The sequence below is a fragment of the Coturnix japonica genome, chromosome 36 (assembly GCF_054131305.1).
Source record: "Coturnix japonica strain WE chromosome 36, WE-NBRP24, whole genome shotgun sequence".
NCBI classification, from domain to species: domain Eukaryota; kingdom Metazoa; phylum Chordata; class Aves; order Galliformes; family Phasianidae; genus Coturnix; species Coturnix japonica.
The window spans coordinates 301,171-319,872 of record NC_140698.1 but is presented as its reverse complement, the minus strand read 5'-3'; the positions used below and the strand labels follow the sequence as shown (position 1 = coordinate 319,872).

General features: G+C 45.2%; 1 protein-coding gene across 1 annotated transcript; it reads right to left on the bottom strand.

Moving 5' to 3' along the window:
* Positions 1–2,284: 2,284 nt before the first annotated feature.
* On the bottom strand, positions 2,285–3,233 carry LOC146755026 (obscurin-like protein 1). Its single transcript, XM_085526358.1, has 2 exons — positions 3,059–3,233; positions 2,285–2,591 (listed from the first exon to the last, which is right to left on the bottom strand). The coding sequence occupies exons 1-2, from the start codon at positions 3,094–3,096 to the stop codon at positions 2,285–2,287; spliced, it is 345 nt and encodes a 114-aa protein (XP_085382484.1). The 5' UTR covers positions 3,097–3,233.
* Between the last annotated feature and the right edge of the window lie 15,469 nt (positions 3,234–18,702).

Here is an 18,702-nt window from a genome sequence, read left to right as displayed (position 1 = left end):
ATGATGTCAGTTGCTCTCCCATTATCCACTGATGCTGTTACTCCATCATGAAAGGCCACCAAATTTGTCAGGCATGGCTTGACCTTGATGAAGCCATATTGGTTACCACCATCACCTCATCTTTATTTTCCAAACTATGCCAAGGAGAACTAGACAGAACTCTACAATGTCGTGTCACTACAAACCTGTCTGAACCATTGGCTTCTCTGCATGCTCATCACTAGTCTCTCCTTAGCTTGTGTGCCCACAATGTATGGGGAATGTCAGCCACAAATCTTACCTAGGGGACATCTTTGCTTCAAAGTCCCTTGAACATCACACAATCCCTTTTAACTCTCTAGGTCTGCACTTATTTATGTCAGAATCAGACCATATTTCTGTGCTGCTATTTCCCTTTCCTTCTGAAGGGCCTGGATACAACTTGGATTAACCTCAGGAGCAGAGTTCCTGCATAAAACAGCCAGTACTGAAACAGCAAACCAACCTGGTTGCAGACTGAGAGAGAAAATGAGAGTTCACCGCCTGTGAATAATGAGACTTCTCTTATTTCCCTGGGAAGTAATGCCCACTTTTTTACTTTGACAGAGCTCCTTCCCATCCTAGAAGGGAAAATATCAAGTCAAATCTACATTAGTCCTTCCATCTCTGCACTGGGCAAAGGCAGCCTTCAGATCTATGCTTAATTCACCCAATTCCCTAGAATTAATGGAACTGTGCTTACTGGAACATATGCTGAAGCTTAAGCACAGTGCAGTGTTTTTAAAATGTAGGAATGGCTATAGAACATGCATAAATTCTGGCTGACATATGACAGCTTAAAGCACTGCAGAGGACTGTTAACAAGCCCGTTTGGACATCACCTTGAATAAATGATGTTATCCCCAAGTAAGGGAAGGAACAGCTGAGCACCGGGGAGGTACACAAAGGGCCAGAGCAAATTCTCACACTGTCAGGTGCAAAGAAAACTGAGATTTCACCCTAGAACCCAGTTCACAACAAGGCTACAAAATCCTGGCTGATAATTTCTGAATGCTCACCAGTTGTTTCCAACTTGAAGGTCATCTTCTGGCCAGCAGCCTCGCAGATGTATTCTCCAGCATCTTTCTTCTCCAGCTGCTCCACAACCAGACGCCGTGTTTTGCCCACAGATTCCATTCTGAACTTTCTGGAGGAGGCAAGCAGTCTTCCATCCTTGAACCATTTTACTCCAGTTGGATCCTGTGCTACTTCACAGCTGAGGGAGGCACTTGCTGCCAGGGCAGCACTCACCTCTTTCTGCACCTGCTCCTGGTTTATAAACACAAGTTTTGGCTCTGAGGGAAGAAAAGAAAAACAGAAGGACTGAAATGAGACCATCTTGCAGGTTTGTATGTACAGGTTGGAACAGGTTTAGGTTACCACTTGTGCCCAAACTAATAGCCTTCACTAGAGAATATCAGCTCTTCTGTTGAAACAAAGTGTCAAATCTAGGCAAGAAAGAACCTAGGAACTGAAGGAACCAAGAGGGTCCTTGAACACCAGTCCCATGGTTGCAAGTCACTATGCAAACATATTGAACCCAAAAGAACATCTGACCTGCAGGCAACCAAAACCTGAGTTCCTTTTGCTTAAGACCCACTGTGAAACATCAAAACACATAAACATGCGATAGTCAAACCACTGGCTGCCTTTTCATGACCCAGAACAGTACTCCTGGCTTCCTGAACAGACTCCTCATGGCCTCTACCATTGCCACAACTGTGACTGTCAAAGGCACAAAGGAAATATGCTCACCAACGCAGTCCTTTGTTCTTTGTGTGTGATTTGCAGATATCTATCTTACTTTGAGCTCTGGGAATAGTCAGCTCTACCAGGTCTCTTACTGTGAGTAGCAGACTCACCTATCCAGATGCAGCCTCCAACATAAAGGCATAGTAAAAAGGCAGTGTACTACTAGGAGAAGTTCCTGCTTCTCCTGCCATGAAAGGCTGCACGTACAACATGCACTCCAGCCTCACTGCACATACTTATCTTAGTCAAATGTTTAGGTGAACAAGAATTACAGTTTGGGATCTCAGGCACAGGAGAGATTTGAATAATATCTTGAATATTGCTTCCACTGTACATATATCAGTAATTATTATTCTACAGACAGACTGAAACAGGTCTTTGTGCCATACTAAATCCAAATACTTGCTACAAACCCAGGCAATCAAGTATAGGGGAAAAACCTCAGCACAGACTACTGCACCTAGATCACTGTATAATAGAAACTAGATTTTACTTTACTGTTCTCTGCTGTATTTCAGACAACACCTGTCTTACCTGTGACATGAATCTTGAAGGTGAGTTTCTGGCCAGCAGCCTCGCAGCTGTACTCCCCTGCATCTTTCTTCTCCACCTGGCTCACCACCAGCCGACGCTGTTTGCCCTCTGACTCAGCCTTGAACTTCTTGCTCCAGGTGATCAGTTTCCCCTCCTTGTACCACTTCACCTCAGTCTTCTCCTGGGCCACCTCGCAGCTCAGCGTGGCATTTTCTGTTGGTGCAGCCTTCACCTCCTTCTGCACCTTCTGCTTGTTGATAAAGGCATCCTCTGCTTCTGGAATTGAACTGGAAAACATTGGGTAAAATATACATTAGATATGAGCAACTTGTGACTGGAAGACATTAAAAGTTGCTTCTATGTTGTATTGGACCATTTCCTGGAGCAACTCTGCTTCACAGTGTTTATCACACATTATAATGCATCCTCAGCACAGTCCCTATGGTCATCCCATCCCTCTGGGTAGTCTTTACTATCAGCTTGGACTCCTAATTTTCAGATTTCTTCTAATGAAGACAATGACAGATCTTCATCTGTCTGTCTTTTTAATATTGCTCCACTCTGCACTGGATATCAGCCAAGTACAGCTCAATTATGAAGACCTCAAAATCAGGAAACCATAGAAATTAAAGAGCAGAAAACCATCTTTTGACTCTACCCTTTGGTAATGATATAGCCCTTAATATGGTGAATATTTGGCCTACATTAGATTTTGTAGCTCAGTTTTATGCATAAATCATGGTTTTGTACTCACAGCAACCCCTGATTCTTCAGAGAACTGGCTGAGGTCATCTCCTCTTAATACCTAACACATATAGAAGAAAGTGTTTAAAGCCCACCTTACCCTTTGTGTCAACAAATGGAGTTAGCATCAGAAAGATATCAAGTGTAATTAGTTAGGCATACACACTTCAGTTAAGGTGATTCAGTTAATCACTTTGCTAAGTGGGATCGATTGATATGTTGAATCTTTTATTGATTACTTTAATGACTGTTTTATCTGATTCTCCTTTTACCAACAACTGGTTGCTGAGAGCATTCATGCTAGTTCCTATTTGAGGCGTGGGAGAACAGATAAACCCTAAATAAATGGGCTTCCATTTCTATTCCACGGTTTGCCCTACAAAAGGCTGTAGAAGTGCAGAATATTTCTGACGCACTTACATCACGGACTTCTCTAGTGCTAGCCAGCTTGTAACAGCAGAGCAATTTTGAATAAGCTTCCTATGCTTGTTTGGGTCCCAGGAAAGATCCCAGGGTCCTGATGCTGATACCAAGACAGAGGCTCCAAGGATGAATGCAGGACTAGCAGGTGTGAGGGGGATTGACATTGCCTTTTATTTGCAGTGGAGACATGGAAGACCACTCATTCAGATCATTCATGCAAGCATATTCAGGCATACCCAGCTCAGGTGACCGGGAAGGCTCCTGCTCCCCAGCAGTCATGGCAAACCCTTCCAGGACCTGTCCCCTATCTCCTTCCTCCCCGCTGTCACTTTGTGAAGCCTTCTGCTGCCATCCCTTTCCCGTCCTTCATGACTTTCTCCTCTGCATGCTGTCTGAATTCTGAGTGGCAGCAGCTGCCCAGGAGGGTAAGTTCAGCTCAAGTTCCTGTGCTGCTGACCGTTGCAGTACGTGCAATCCCAGGATTCACACCACAGCTCTACCACCAGCACTGCAGTCCACTGAAGGCGAGGGAGCAGGGCAGCAAGCCAATGCAAGAATGCAGTTGATACACTCTACATTTGATCTCCCTGCTTGTATTGACTGTAGAAGCATCATTCTCTCCGCCCATCTTCAACAGCCCCTGTTCTGACTGATGATTTTCAGGGGAGGTTCAAGTTGGATGTTAAGAAAAACTTCTTCTGAAGAGGAGTGGTGATGTGGTGGCACAGCTTTGCAGGGAGCTGGTGGGGTCACCATCCCTGGGAGTGTTCAATAACCATGGAGATGTGGCACTGAGGGACGTGGGCAGTGTGCATGGTGGGATGGGGTGAGGCTGGATGTGGGGATCTTTGTGGTCTTTTCCAACCACAATGATTTGATGAAGATCAGAAGGCTTGCTTATTAGCAAGACAACAAACATGGCCTAGACCAACCAGGTGATGCAAAACTTCTCACAAATGCAATGGAGCTTTGGCCCACTTCAAATAAGGATTTCAGCGTGCACCACAAATACTGAGATAATGAGATGGCAGAATCAGCCCTTTTTACTCTCGTTTTCTATAGATTTCCAAGGTGTGCAGCACTTGTTTCTTTTAAGCAAGAAGGTCTAATCTGCATCCCATAATGCTCAACACTCAGCACCTAACATTCAACATGTCCTTAAAATGGGATTGTTCTGTGCTACCAGTGGAACCCTGGGGTAGAGGAACCCTGAAAATCTTTCTGAGTGCAGTGGTAAGAGGAGAAATTAAGACTCAGAAAGCCATTGCACTTTGGGAGAAGCTAGTAAGATGAGGATTTCTGTAGTGAAAGAGCCAACCACTCCAAGAGTACTCATAATCCCTCCTGACTTTCACACCACATCATTTTGCAATGAGGGCTGGACTTGCACGTCATGTTACAGTGGTACACATGAGAAATACAGCAACAGTAGCTAGGCAAGCACTCTCCACGTATGGCAGAGGAGGAGGTATTACATTACCCTGTGCAGCCATGAGCTCATCCGGTCTGAAAGAGAACAGAAAACCTTTGGTTTCTGAGGCAAACAGCTAATAATAGCCCTCAGCTAGCAAAATTCAAGTGTAAAAGCACTACATTGCTGGGTTTTCTCCCTACGCCTCTGCAATAAGATGTGGGCTGGCTTTGGCTGCTGAGGATTAACATGGTAGATTCCAGCTGTTGCCATAGTCTTTCTGTCATTGTTCATATTTCATTTTCTCTGACAGATACCTCCCAAATCTACCCTTTCTGTAATCCACTCTTTGCTGAAACTGCCAATTTCCTGAGCCAAAAGCATGAGCAACACAACTCACGGAACAGATCCAAAGGCCCCAGAATCACATCCACGTGGTGTGGGAATAGTAAGAGCTGATGGTTTAGAGTCTACACCACAGGCAGCAGCAAAACTGTCTACTACAGGAGCAGAGATATATTGCACACCAGGGACTGAAGGAGCAGATTGCCCCAAGATGGAGAGAGCAAAGACTGCAACCTTTACAAGGGAACAGAACGCAAGCTATGCCCTGCAAGGACACCAGGTCTGTGTGAGCAGAAAGGCAGTAGACTCCCAGTACAGTTGCTCCTCCACATAGCTGACCAAATGCCAAACCTTGACCAGGATTAAGCTCCAATGTGTTCACTGCCATAGGAAAGAAGAGGAGAAAACAGATTCCCTGTCCTGATCAGCTCAGAATACAAGACAAGAACTGTAAAGTTAACAGAGAACAAGCTGACTTACGAGCAAAAACCAGCAGAGTGCAGCTACAAATAAAACAGAAGACAAACCCTCGTCATCAGCCAGCTCACTAATGGTCACTCAGAATGCAGCTGATGTGCCCATGGCTATCTGGAGTCTAAGTTAAAATTTACCAGATCTTGTGCAAAATATACTAACACCAGAGCAATCTCTACTGCAGCTGGAGTGAGAGATCTGCCTCCATGCTAAACTCTCAGACTAATGAGAAATGTACAATTAGAAAGGTATCAATGGATTCATGACTGGTCATTACATTTACAGAACATGGAACGAATGGTTGTCAACGTGGAATTCAACAAGCCAAAGGCAAGTGCAATGCCTCTGACTAAAAGTTCTTAGGACACCAACAACCAAACCTTCTCAGTGCAGCCACAGTAGAGATCTGTAACTACTACTGTTGAAATATCAACTGGTAGAGCAGTGTTGCACATTGTACAAATCACAGTTGGACATCTATGGACAGCTGATGATAAAGTAGTTGTAGGGGAAGAGCTGGATGAAACACTGTTAAAAACAAATAATCATTTTAGCTGCACGTTTGTAAGCATTTCTTTTCATCCTCCCCAAAACAGTTTCATGGCAGAATCAAGAGGACACATTCACACAGACGTTTCCACAGCCAGACTATGGAATAATCAAAGAATATCAACCAAAATGTGTTTCCTACCAGTTACATGAATCTTGAAGGTGTGTTTCTGGCCAGCAGCCTCGCAGCTGTACTCCCCTGCATCTTTCTTCTCCACCTGGCTCACCACCAGCCGACGCTGTTTGCCCTCTGACTCAGCCTTGAACTTCTTGCTCGAGGTGATCAGTTTCCCCTCCTTGTACCACTTCACCTCCGTCTTCTCCTGGGCCACCTCGCAGCTCAGCGTGGCATTTTGAGTCAGTACAGCCTTCACCTCTTTTTGTACCTTGTCCTTGTTTGTAAACACATCTTCTTTCTCTGCAGGTACATCACAACAGTCACACCGTTTTGCTGTAGTCTGCTGCAGAGCTTACTCCAATTCCCCGTTTTCACTATACTTGCCCTTCACAGAGAGCATCGTGATGCCTCATTAAGACAGGAAAATACTTTCCCCTCTATTTTGCCTTGGGAAATGATAAGCATATCATTTCATATCACATCATATCACATCATATCACAAAGCTAAACATTTCTCAGTCTGATAGCAGATTTGGACATGAGATTTAGAACACCTGCATGCACTGCTGAACCTCCTCCCTTCTCTTTTTTTCTTCTGATGTCTCTCTACATTTCCAGAAAATCAGAAGGGAACGGCCCTCTAGAACAGGTTGCCCAAGGAGACTGTGGATGCTCCATCCCTGCAGGCATTCAAGGCCAGGCTGGATGTGGTTCTGGGCAGCCTGGGCTGCTGCTTGGCAACCCTGCACATAGGAAGAAGGGGGTTGGAACTGGATGAGCACTGTGGGGCTTTGCAACCCAGCCCATTTATGAGTCTGATTAGTGGCATTTTCCACCTAATTGTGTCATTAAAATTTTGTAACCAGATCTCTTCAAACACCTCCCCTCTTCTCACTCCTTGCATGCCTGGTGTGCTCTTGCACTGTAACCCTGCAGACACCAGCTGACTACAAGAGGTGCACAATTTACCCTCCTTGCCTATGGTTTGTTGCAGTAATTCATTCCTGGATGGAAAAGCACATGTAAAAAATTGTTGCTATGACACTAGATGACAAAGAAAGTCCTATAGCCAAAATGTTTTGCACCAGAGAGGCTGTCAGTTGATCCTCCAAATGCAAGACACACCAAATGAAGCGTTCCTTTATCTCTGGGATTCCAAGCATTTTCTCACCTCTGACTTTCACTTGGAATGTTGCTTTGTCACCTTTTGTTTCACAGCTGTAGCTCCCTTGGTCTTTCAGGGTCACATATTTGACCATGAGCTTGAGGTGCGTCCCCTGGGAAATGATGGTTGTCCTCTGGTCCTGCTTCACCTCTGTTTGATCTTTCTTCCATATGACAGCTCCGCTTGCAGCTGACACCTCACACAACAGCTCCAGGTCTTCAGAAGGACTGACTGATATTTCTGGAGTCGTTTTGGACTTGCTGACAAGATTAATGGCTTCATCTGAAGAAAAAAAGAGAAAGTGGTTTACATCCTGACTCAGGCTTATTCGGCACAGCATGAAGATACAGTTAGAACTGATTGTAATGTCTCTGCTCATTACATTTGGGTGATTGAGTTTCACCTCTGGAGGTACTCACATACAAACGTGTCACGGTTTGAATTAGAAATCCACCTGCGCCTGTGACAGGGGGCCGTGGGCCCCGGAGGGGCCTAGGGCCGAAAGGAAAAAAATTAATTAAGAAAAGAAAACAGTGGCAATGATCTAAGGAGGCACACTTATTTACTAAATACTATATCGAAATACAGGATAACACAATATAATACAATATAATTGAAAATTGAGCTAACGAATCAAGCAAAATAGGAGAGAGAATGAGTCCCGTAACCGAGAGGCCTACTGTAAATCTAGGCGAACGGCTGAAGGCTCCCACACACTGCCCTGAACGCCAGAACTCGAAAAATGTCAGTCTGTTCTGCGACAGAGTTAATATAGAGTCCAGGTCCCGTGACCCATCGTGTTGTTCCCTGGGAGATGTAGTCTTCTTCTGTAAGTTGCAGATTCAGTAAAATTATTCATGCTTTATATGATGTTATGATGTGGAATACTGATAGCAAAAATTACAAAATTATTAAACCATGACATTCCACCCCTTATTCTACATCATTACATTATGTTTATGCATACATACACACTCATATGTATAATTGTGAATAATCAGCAACCTTATTTTTCCTCAACAATTTATATTTATTCCATACAATCCCTAAGTTGAGAACAAAACTCTATAACCTAACCTACTATTTATTAATTTTGAGAAAATGGCAAAACTGCCAGAAAAAGGAAAACACGTCAGCGGTGGAGGAGAAAGGCAGTGCTAGTAGGGCGTCCCCCACATCAAGGTGCACTCATCCTTTCCCAGCCACCACAGCAGATTTCCCTTTGATTTATACTTCTTTCCATGTGTGCTCTACACATGCATGGCCAGTGCAGGATATAGAGTCCATATGGAAAACTTGCTTACAGAATGCCTAATTAAGGTATATAGAGAAAAAGTGTTTCCTTAACATTAATCCACTCTATCTTAAGTCCTATACCTAATTGAACTATTCTGTACCTAATTGAAATATTTTCTGAGACTCTACCTATATATTTACAGGAAAATCATTGGCTGCACTCCCCCAACATCAGATTCCCTTGTGGTACACATTGAACATTCCCATTTTTGTCCATCACCCACCATGTGCACCCAGGTCCCTGGGCAAAGACAGTACCCCGGAGAGGTTTGCCCTTTCCAGATGCTGGAAGGACCCAAACTGTTTTTCCCAACACACTCTTTATGTGTACTACAGGAACCTTATCTCCCTCCACAGTACGTAGGGAGCTGGATTGGTTAGGACCATTACGATTACTAGATCCTCGAGTGTTGACCAACCAGGTGGCTTCTGCTAAATGGTTCTCCCAATTTTTATACGTTCCACCACCCATTGCTTTCAACATAGTTTTCAACAACCCATTGAATCGTTCAATCTTACCAGAAGCTGGTGCATGATAGGGAATATGGTAAATCCACTCAATGCCATGATTTTTGGCCCAAGTGGTTACAAGGGAATTTTTAAAATGGGTCCCATTATCTGATTCAATTCTTTCTGGAGTGCCATGCCGCCACAGGATTTGCTTTTCCAACCCTAATATGGTGTTTCGGGCGGTAGCATGGGGTACTGCGTATGTTTCGAGCCACCCAGTGGTTGCCTCCACCATGGTGAGTACATAACGCTTACCATTGCGAGATCGTGGCAAGGTGATATAATCAACCTGCCATGCCTCTCCATATTTATACTTTTGCCATCGCCCTTCCCCCCAAAGAGGTTTCATCCTCTTGGCTTGTTTAATTATGGTGCATGTTTCACAATCATGAATAACTTGAGCAATAGCGTCCATAGTTAAGTCCACCCCTCGGTCTCTGGCCCACTTATATGTTGCATCCCTTCCTTGATGACCTGAAGTCTCATGGGCTCACCGAGCTAGGAATAATTCACCCTTGTTCTGCCAGTCCAAGTCTATTTGAGCCACCTCAATTTTGGCAGCTCGATCAACCTGATGGTTATTTTTATGTTCTTCAGTAGCCTTACTTTTAGGCACATGAGCATCTACATGCCGCACCTTTACAACAATGTTCCTTATTCGGGCAGCAATGTCTTTCCACAGTTCAGCAGCCCAAACAGGTTTACCCTTTCGTTGCCAATTATCATCCTCCCACTGTTGCAACCACCCCCATAAGGCATTTGCCACCATCCATGAATCAGTATAAAGATGAAGCATTGGCCACCTCTCCCGTTCAGCCACATCTAAAGCCAGCTGAACAGCCTTTACCTCTGCGAATTGACTTGATTCTCCTTTACCTTCAGTGGCCTCTGCAACTTGTCGTGTGGGGCTCCATACAGCAGCTTTCCATCTGCGATGCTTCCCTACAATTCGACATGATCCGTCTGTGAATAGGGCAAATTTCTTTTCGTTTTCTGGTAGCTCATTGTATGGTGGTGCCTCTTTAGCACGTGATACCTCTTCTGTAGGTGGTATTTCAATTTTTTTACTCTCAGGCCAGTCCATGATCACTTCTAGAATTCCAGGACGGCTGAGTTTTCCCATTCGAGCTCGTTGAGTAATTAATGAAATCCACTTACTCCAAGTGGCATCAGTAGCATGATGGGTGGAGGGAACCTGTCCTTTAAACATCCAGTTTATTACTGGCAAGCGAGGTGCTAGAAGAAGCTGAACCTCTGTCCCAACTACTTCAGAAGCAGCCCGAACCCCCTCATACACGGCTAAGATCTCCTTCTCAGTCGGAGTGTAGCGCTCCTCAGACCCTTTATATGCTCGACTCCAAAATCCTAGGGGTCGGCCTCGGGTCTCTCCTGAGGCTCTTTGCCACAAACTCCAGGTGGGACCTTTCTCTCCAGCAGCAGTGTAGAGGATGTTCTTCACATCCTGTCCCGTCCGTACTGGCCCCAAGGCCACGGCACGGGCTATCTCTTGTTTTATCTGCTCAAAAGCCTGCTGCTGCTCAGGACCCCATGAGAAATTATTCTTCTTCCGTGTTACCTGATAGAGAGGGCTCACTATGTGGCTGTAGTTTGGGACATGCATTCTCGAAAAGCCCACTACTCCCAGAAAAGATTGGGTCTCTGTTTTATTTGTGGGCGGAGACATAGCAGTGATTTTGTCAATCACATCTGCTGGGATGTGACGACGTCCATCTTGCCATTTTATGCCTAAGAACTGGATTTCCTGGGCAGGCCCCTTCACCTTGCTGCGCTTAATGGCAAAACCAGCTTTCAAAAGAATTTGGATTATCTGTTTCCCTTTCTTGAAAACCTCTGCTGCTGTATGGCCCCACACCACAATGTCATCAATATACTGCAAGTGCTCAGGAGCATTACCCTGTTCCAAAACAGCTTGGATCAATCCATGGCAAATTGTTGGGCTGTGCTTCCACCCCTGGGGTAAACGGTTCCAGGTATACTGAATACCTCTCCAGGTAAAAGCAAACTGTGGCCTACATTTTGCAGCCAATGGGATGGAAAAGAAGGCATTAGCAATATCAATGGTGGCATACCACCTAGCTTCTTTTGACTCCAATTCATACTGGAGTTCTAGCATGTCTGGTACAGCAGCACTTAATGGAGGTGTAACTTCATTCAGGCCACGGTAATCTACCGTCAGCCTCCATTCCCCACTGGTTTTACGCACTGGCCATATAGGGCTGTTAAAAGGCGAGTGCGTTTTGCTAATCACTCCCTGATTTTCTAATTGGCGAATTAGCTTGTGAATGGGGAGCAATGAGTCCCTATTGGTGCGGTACTGCCGTCTGTGAACCACTCTGGTGGCAATTGGTACCTCTTGGTCTTTTACCTGGAGCAACCCCACAGCAGAAGGATCATCTGACAGACCAGGTAAAGTTGACAGCTGCTTAACACCATTTGTGTTTACAGCAGCTATCCCAAAGGCCCATCGATACCCCTTGGGATCCTTGAAATATCCCATCCTAAGGTAATCCCAGTATTATATAATCCTAAGGATTCCCAGTATACATGGAGCCTCTGGACCAGTCACAATAGGGTGCCTTCGCCAGTTTTTACCAGTGAGGCTTATTTCGGCCTCCAACATAGTCAATTCTTGGGAACCCCCAGTCACTCCATGGATATATATTGGTTGTGTCCCTTGGTGACTTGAGGGCATTAGGGTGCATTGTGCACCAGTGTCCACCAAGGCTTTATATTTCTGTGGTTGAGATGTGCCAGGCCACTTAATCCACACAGTCCAGTATACTCTGTTGTCCCTTTCCCCCCCCTGGCTGGGGGCAGGGCCCCTCTATTGTTTACCTCGTTGACTTGCAGCAACTGGAACTCTCCCCTTCTTGGAAGAGTTCACCTTGGTAGTTGTTTCACCTTGTAATTCTTTCACTCGTGCCTGAAGTGCAGAAGTGGATGAATTACACCACTTCTTCATGTCCTCCCCATGACTACAGAGGAAAAGCAACAAGGCAAGACGTGTAGTCTCATTGTTGATTCGAGGTGACTTATCATCGTCATTTGCTTGAATACGAGGACGTCTCTTTTTAATGGTTGAGATTTTCGATGATACAGGTCGAGAGGAACTCATGTTGTTTAGCTTCCTCAATAGGCGATTGTGGAAATCCTGGTTTCCATCATCTTGTACCACCGTGGATTCATCTACATCACGCGCATTAGCCAATTTGTCAATAATATAATTTTGTGTTCCCTCCACTTCGTTTAACCTTTCCACAATTTTGACAATGGCTGAAGTATACAGATTAACTTCTGTGGCGCTTATAAATAATTCAAGTTCCTGAAGTCTGCCAATTAGTTCATTCACAAGGGGTTTCCTGTCCCCTTTGCCATATACTAATGCAAGTGCACTGGCATGCTTTTCTGGAGCTGCTTTTGTAAAGTCACGCCACATTTGTCGTGGAACACGGACTGCTTCGGGATCATGTAATTGGTCTGGATCATTACGATTGAACTCGCGGCTGTATAGCATTTCCACCAGAGCATTTTCTCTCAAAAACTGGATACCTTTCTCAATATCAGTCCATTTCTTTCTCTCAGGCTCCAAGTCCCGTTTAAAGGGGAATCTATCTCTTACCGCTATCAACATCCGCTTCCAGAGGGTGTAGGACCGATTTTGGCATGTGCCAATACCTCTGTCCACACGTGGGTCCCTGGAAATGCTACCCAGTTGGCGAGCTTCACTGCCATCGAGCCATGCACTGTTGGCACCATTGTCCCAGCAGCGAAGTAACCAAGTGACCATATTTTCTTTTGGCTGACGTGTGTAATCCTTTCTTAGATCTCGAATTTCACTCAGTTTAAAAGATCGATCAATAATGGTCGTAATACTTTGCTCACCTTTTGCTCTATCAAGAGTCCCAGGTGTTGATGGTGGCAACTGTGTTGATGAGGCTGCCCCATCTACAAGTTTGGACTTGAGAAATTCTCGTAAAGAAAAAGTAGCTTTTGGCTCCTCTTCTGACTCTGACCCTGACCCTGATGCTTGTGTTATTTCCTCCAGGTAACCCTCCTTCTTTTTCCTCTCTCCTAACTTTCTCTGCTCCTCTAACTTCTTCTGCTCCTCTATCATCTTCTGCTCCTCTAACCTCTGCTCCTCTATCATCTTCTTATACCCCTCTAACATCCTCTGCTCCTCCAACTTCTTCTGGTCTTCTGACTCCCCCTGCTCCCCTGAGTCTCCTGAGTCCTGCTCTCCTAACTCCCTCCGCTCTTCTAACTCCTTCTGCATTTTCTCTAACTGAGTTGAAACTTTTTTTGTCTTTCGCCCTCTTACAGGGGCAACCAACATTGTATCTGGTGTCCCAGATGGTTGGTCCAATTGGACTACCTGTGCCCCCGATGGCTGGTCAGACTGGACTACATGTGCCCCCAATGGCTGGCCAAATTGGACTACATGTGCCCCTGGTAGTTGGTTAAATACATTCAACTCACCCTGGAGGGCACATAGCTGGTCTCGGAGAGCGTTCCGCTCAAACTGGACAGCACCAAGCTCAGTCTGGAGGCTGTTGTAGTTGGACTGGAGAGTGTTGTATCCGAACCGGAGGACGTTATGCTCGGCCTGGAGGGCAGTGTGCTCAGTCTGGAGAGTGTTGAGCTTGGTCTGGAGGGCATTGTGCTCGGTCTGAAGAGTGTTATGCTCGGACTGAAGAGTGTTGTGCTCGGTCCGAAGGGCATTGTGCTCAGTCTGAAGAGCGTTATGCTCGGACCGGAGGGCATTATGCACAGACTGAAGAGTGTTGTGCTCGGACTGGAGGGTGTCACAGTTGGATTGGAAGGCATCATGCTTGGCCTGAAGGGTGCCGCACTCAGACTGGACGGCGTCATACTTGGACTGGAGAGTGTTGTGCTCGGTCTGGAGGGCATTGTGCTCGGTCCGGAGGGCATCGCGCTCAGTCTGGAGAGTGTCGTGCTCGGACCGGAGGGCGCTGTGCTCGGACTGGAGAGTGTCGTGCTCGGACCGGAGGGCATCGCGCTCAGTCTGGAGAGTGTCATGCTCGGACTGGAGGGTGCCGTGCTCGGACTGGAGAGTGTCGTGCTCGGACTGGAGGGCGCCGTGCTCGGACTGGAGAGTGTCGTGCTCGGACCGGAGGGCGCTGTGCTCGGACTGGAGAGTGTTGAGTTGGGATTGCAGGGAGCTTTTCTCATCCCAAAGTTTTTCTGCGTCAGCTCTAAGATTCTCTTTCTCGTACCAGATTGAGTCTCGTTGGTACAGGAGATCTTTTCTCTCAGCTTCAAAAACTTTTTCTCTCTCTACCTTCTCATCCCAAAGTTTTTCTGCGTCAGCTCTAAGACTCTCTTTCTCGTACCAGATTGAGTCTCGTTGGTACAGGAGATCTTTTCTCTCAGCTTCAAAAGCTTTTTCTCTCTCTACCTTCTCAGCCCAAAGTTTTTCTGCCTCAGCTCTAAGACTCTCCTTCTCGGCCCTGAGACTCTCTCTCTCAGCTTCAAAAACTTCCCTCTCAGGAATGGTATTGACTAAGGCCCAATAAGCATTAGCTAGGCCCAAAATCATTTGTGCCTCCTGAGATCTGCCTGAGCCACAACATTCCTGCCTCAAATATGCAATCAAACTCTCAGGATTCTTCAAGTGTTCAGGAGTGAAGCTCCATAACACTGAAGATGTCTGTCCTTTGAGAATCTCTTCAATTCCCTGCCACTCAGTATTCTCTGGTTCTAGGGAAGACTTCCTCCGGATGTTATAAATCCAGATACTGAGTGAGATTATTACAATAATCAACAGTAAGATCAGGGAGATTAAGAGTGTGGCCCACTGATCATTCAAAAACTGCATAAAGGATTCATAGAAAGAAAGAGGAGCACGCTTAAAAATCACCATTTCTGTATAATTAGTTGCATTAGTTGCTCCCTCTGGAGCTGTATACAGATACGAAGTGAGCATTGCTAACCATGCTTTCAATCCATTATACAATTGTATAGCTCCATAAGAAAAAGTGGCTAGCTTAAACATGGCCCAATATGTTCGGAGCGTCTCAAAAAAGGAACCAATGGCACACAGTCCCTGGTAAAACAAATTTAGTAGAGAAAACATTTTTTTTCCTCCAATAGAGAGAAAAAAGTAAAAGAAAACAAAGCTCAGCAGTGTTTATAAAATATACCGGAGTATTGGCAGTCCGCCTGGACTTTCAAGGTCAAGCTCGCAGGTGCAGAATCGCAAACACGAGATAGCTCCTTAACAGGGAAAAAAACTCGTAGCTCTGTTAAAAGCTAAAAGAGCAACAGAAGAAAACACAGAAAAACAGCAACTCAATTTGCCCGCATTCTCCACCAAAAATCTGTCACGGTTTGAATTAGAAATCCACCTGCGCCTGTGACAGGGGGCCGTGGGCCCCGGAGGGGCCCTAGGCCGAAAGGAAAAAAATTAATTAAGAAAAGAAAACAGTGGCAATGATCTAAGGAGGCACACTTATTTACTAAATACTATATCGAAATACAGGATAACACAATATAATACAATATAATTGAAAATTGAGCTAACGAATCAAGCAAAATAGGAGAGAGAATGAGTCCCGTAACCGAGAGGCCTACTGTAAATCTAGGCGAACGGCTGAAGGCTCCCACACACTGCCCTGAACGCCAGAACTCGAAAAATGTCAGTCTGTTCTGCGACAGAGTTAATATAGAGTCCAGGTCCCGTGACCTATCGTGTTGTTCCCTGGGAGATGTAGTCTTCTTCTGTAAGTTGCAGATTCAGTAAAATTATTCATGCTTTATATGATGTTATGATGTGGAATACTGATAGCAAAAATTACAAAATTATTAAACCATGACAAAACGTGTGCTTGATTCTCCTGTGTAAGGAAAGAGTAAGTTCTATGCAGACAGTTCTTATTTCTTTTAATCAATTCTGTATTCTGCACATGTTCTTCTGAAGCTAAAATGAAGGCAGCTAAGTAAAGTGTTTGCAATACATGAACAAACCTATTCAACACCTTGTCTCTAAGCTAACAAGCAGCGTTTGATGAGCACATCAGTATTTCATGCCCTTCATTCCATCCACACAGAACCTGCCTGAGGAGCAAGCTGATGGCTGTCAGCTACAGGCAGACCTAGCTTAGTATTGCATTTCTTAGAGCAACAACTGTTGCTTTCAGTCACTGAATATAAAAAGGCCAATTGCTATGCCAGGCACATTTATGGCATCAGTGAACAAATAATGCCTTAAAAATTGTAATAGACAGGAGCCATGTATTCCTTTAAAACTAGATGACCAAAGAAGAACAGTCCCTCTAGAGTCAAGCTGTGAAGAACTAATAGCACCAACCAATATCACATAGATAGATTACTTCCCTGCCATAAACCATCTTGTGACCATTTGGTGCTATTAATTAAGCCCTCCTCATGGCTTTTTAGTCTGAGCCATGTGACATTTTGTGTTAGGAGTTACTGCTAGTGTTCCCTTAACCCTACACCAAAGTAGGAGGTATCCATTCTCAGGGAATCATGCAGGCTTCCTCTGTATTTGATGCTCAGAGACAGCCCCAGAACTTTTAAAATCTTAGCTTAGCTCTCATCCAATAATGTTCATCAAACAGTGCAACTTGTCCTTTGGGGATGCCTTTGTTCTGCATCAACCAGTTCCAACGGAGTCTTCTTGGCTTGTTTTAGATCAGTTTTTCAACAGATAAAGCCAGGGTCTTTGAATTACAAAGTGAAATTGCAGAATGCATGATTCTCAACCAAACAGAACAGGAGGTGGGATGCAGGGTGAATACCTGAGCCAATACCACCTGCAAGCAATCCTTCAATATCTTAGAATTCTCTAGCCATCCCAAATCCAGTGTTGTGCTTGATCTATCATCTCTGCTGAGTTTTTAGCTAGCTGATGGTGAGCATCATGGTGGTGATGGGTGAGCAGTCGGACTAGAGGGTCTTAATCAACCTTAAGGATCCTGTGATCAGAGGAACGTGAATGTGCTGTTAAAGGTCACAAGCGCTGCGCTGCAGCATGAGCATACACAGCGAAAGGCTTTCAGTAGAGCTTCAGTTCATAAATGAGGACTGGGTTATGGAAAAGAGGCTCAAGATAGAAACCAGAAAACAGATCTTAACGCCAGGTTCTGTGAATGCAGCCAGCTGAATTTCACAGATCTTGAATTTCAATGACAATTTCTTGTGTTATTTTACCCTCCAGCTCCACCCTGAACAGGAACATGTCAGTGACAAGCATTACTCCTCCAGGCTTGACCTGACAGTGCTTTACTTGTACTATGAGCTAATGCCAGGAAGAGCAGGAAAAGAGTTTCATCCACGTGCCTTCTCCTTCCTTAGTAAAACCAGTGTGAAACTGCAGCCACGTCAGGCTGAAGGAGACGTCTCAGATGTCCTGCCTGGATGCAGGAGGTCACGTGTCAGAGGATGTCTGGCACGTCAAGTCTCATGGCAGTGCAGTGCATGACAAACTGCAACAACACTTTCCTGTGGGCTCCTTTGGGCACGAGGCCCAGCGGGTGACACACCTCTGCCTGCAGCTCTTCAGAGCCTCCCAGCAGCCACGTGATGCCTATGGGAGAGACACAGCTGACCCGCACAGCAGATGATTTACCAGCTAGCTCTGGTTTACAGCAAGAGAAGATACAAGTGGCCATGCTGAATGGTGAAATACTGCGAGTGTGTGGCATGGGTATAAGATTGGTGAGCCTGAGGATGTTCAAAGTCAGGCTGGACAGGGCTCAGAGCACCTGATGGAGCTGCGGTGCCCCTGTTCATTGCGGGGGGAGTCCAACTAGCTGACCCTTCAGGGTCTCTTCCCTATCTATGAGATACACGAAAGCTGATTCTGCAGTAACCAAGCTACCAACAGCAGTTGTTTGTCTTACAGTTTGCCAGCACAGGTTTTAAAATAACAGCATTGATTACTCATTTGATAGTCACATTACAGTGCAAAGCACATGGAAAAGTCCATCAGCTAATTCAATTAATTCTGGGGGCAGACCTGCCAGTACAAAATATTATGCTAACATGACATAGAGAGAGAAGAAAAGCAAAATTAAGACTAGCTGACAAGCCTTGGCAGGAAGTTCTTTTCTCCATAAATTTAGTCCCATTATTCAATTCTGTTTGGAGCTGTCTCCATGCCTCTCTGCAGTTCATTCTTTGAGAAGAAGCAATTAAGTAAGCTCTCCAATGCCAAAGTGCATACACTGCTCTAGGGCTTTGTTGTTTCTCCATGGACCAACAAGGGTGACAAGCCAGCAGAAGATGATGAAGAGCCTCATGCATACTCAGTGTAAAAAAAAAAAAGGCAATTGTTGCTGGGAAGAAGGTTCATTTGCATCT

What these genes read in the sequence shown, in the direction of transcription:
- LOC146755026 (XM_085526358.1), bottom strand. Translation starts at nt 3,096, where the DNA reads ATGACCTCAGCCAGTTCTCTGAAGAATCAGGGGTTGCT. An exon ending in CTGAAGAATCAGGGGTTGCT is followed by an intron (nt 2,592 to 3,058) that starts GTGAGTACAAAA and finishes AATGTTTTCCAG; the next exon opens with TTCAATTCCAGAAGCAGAGG.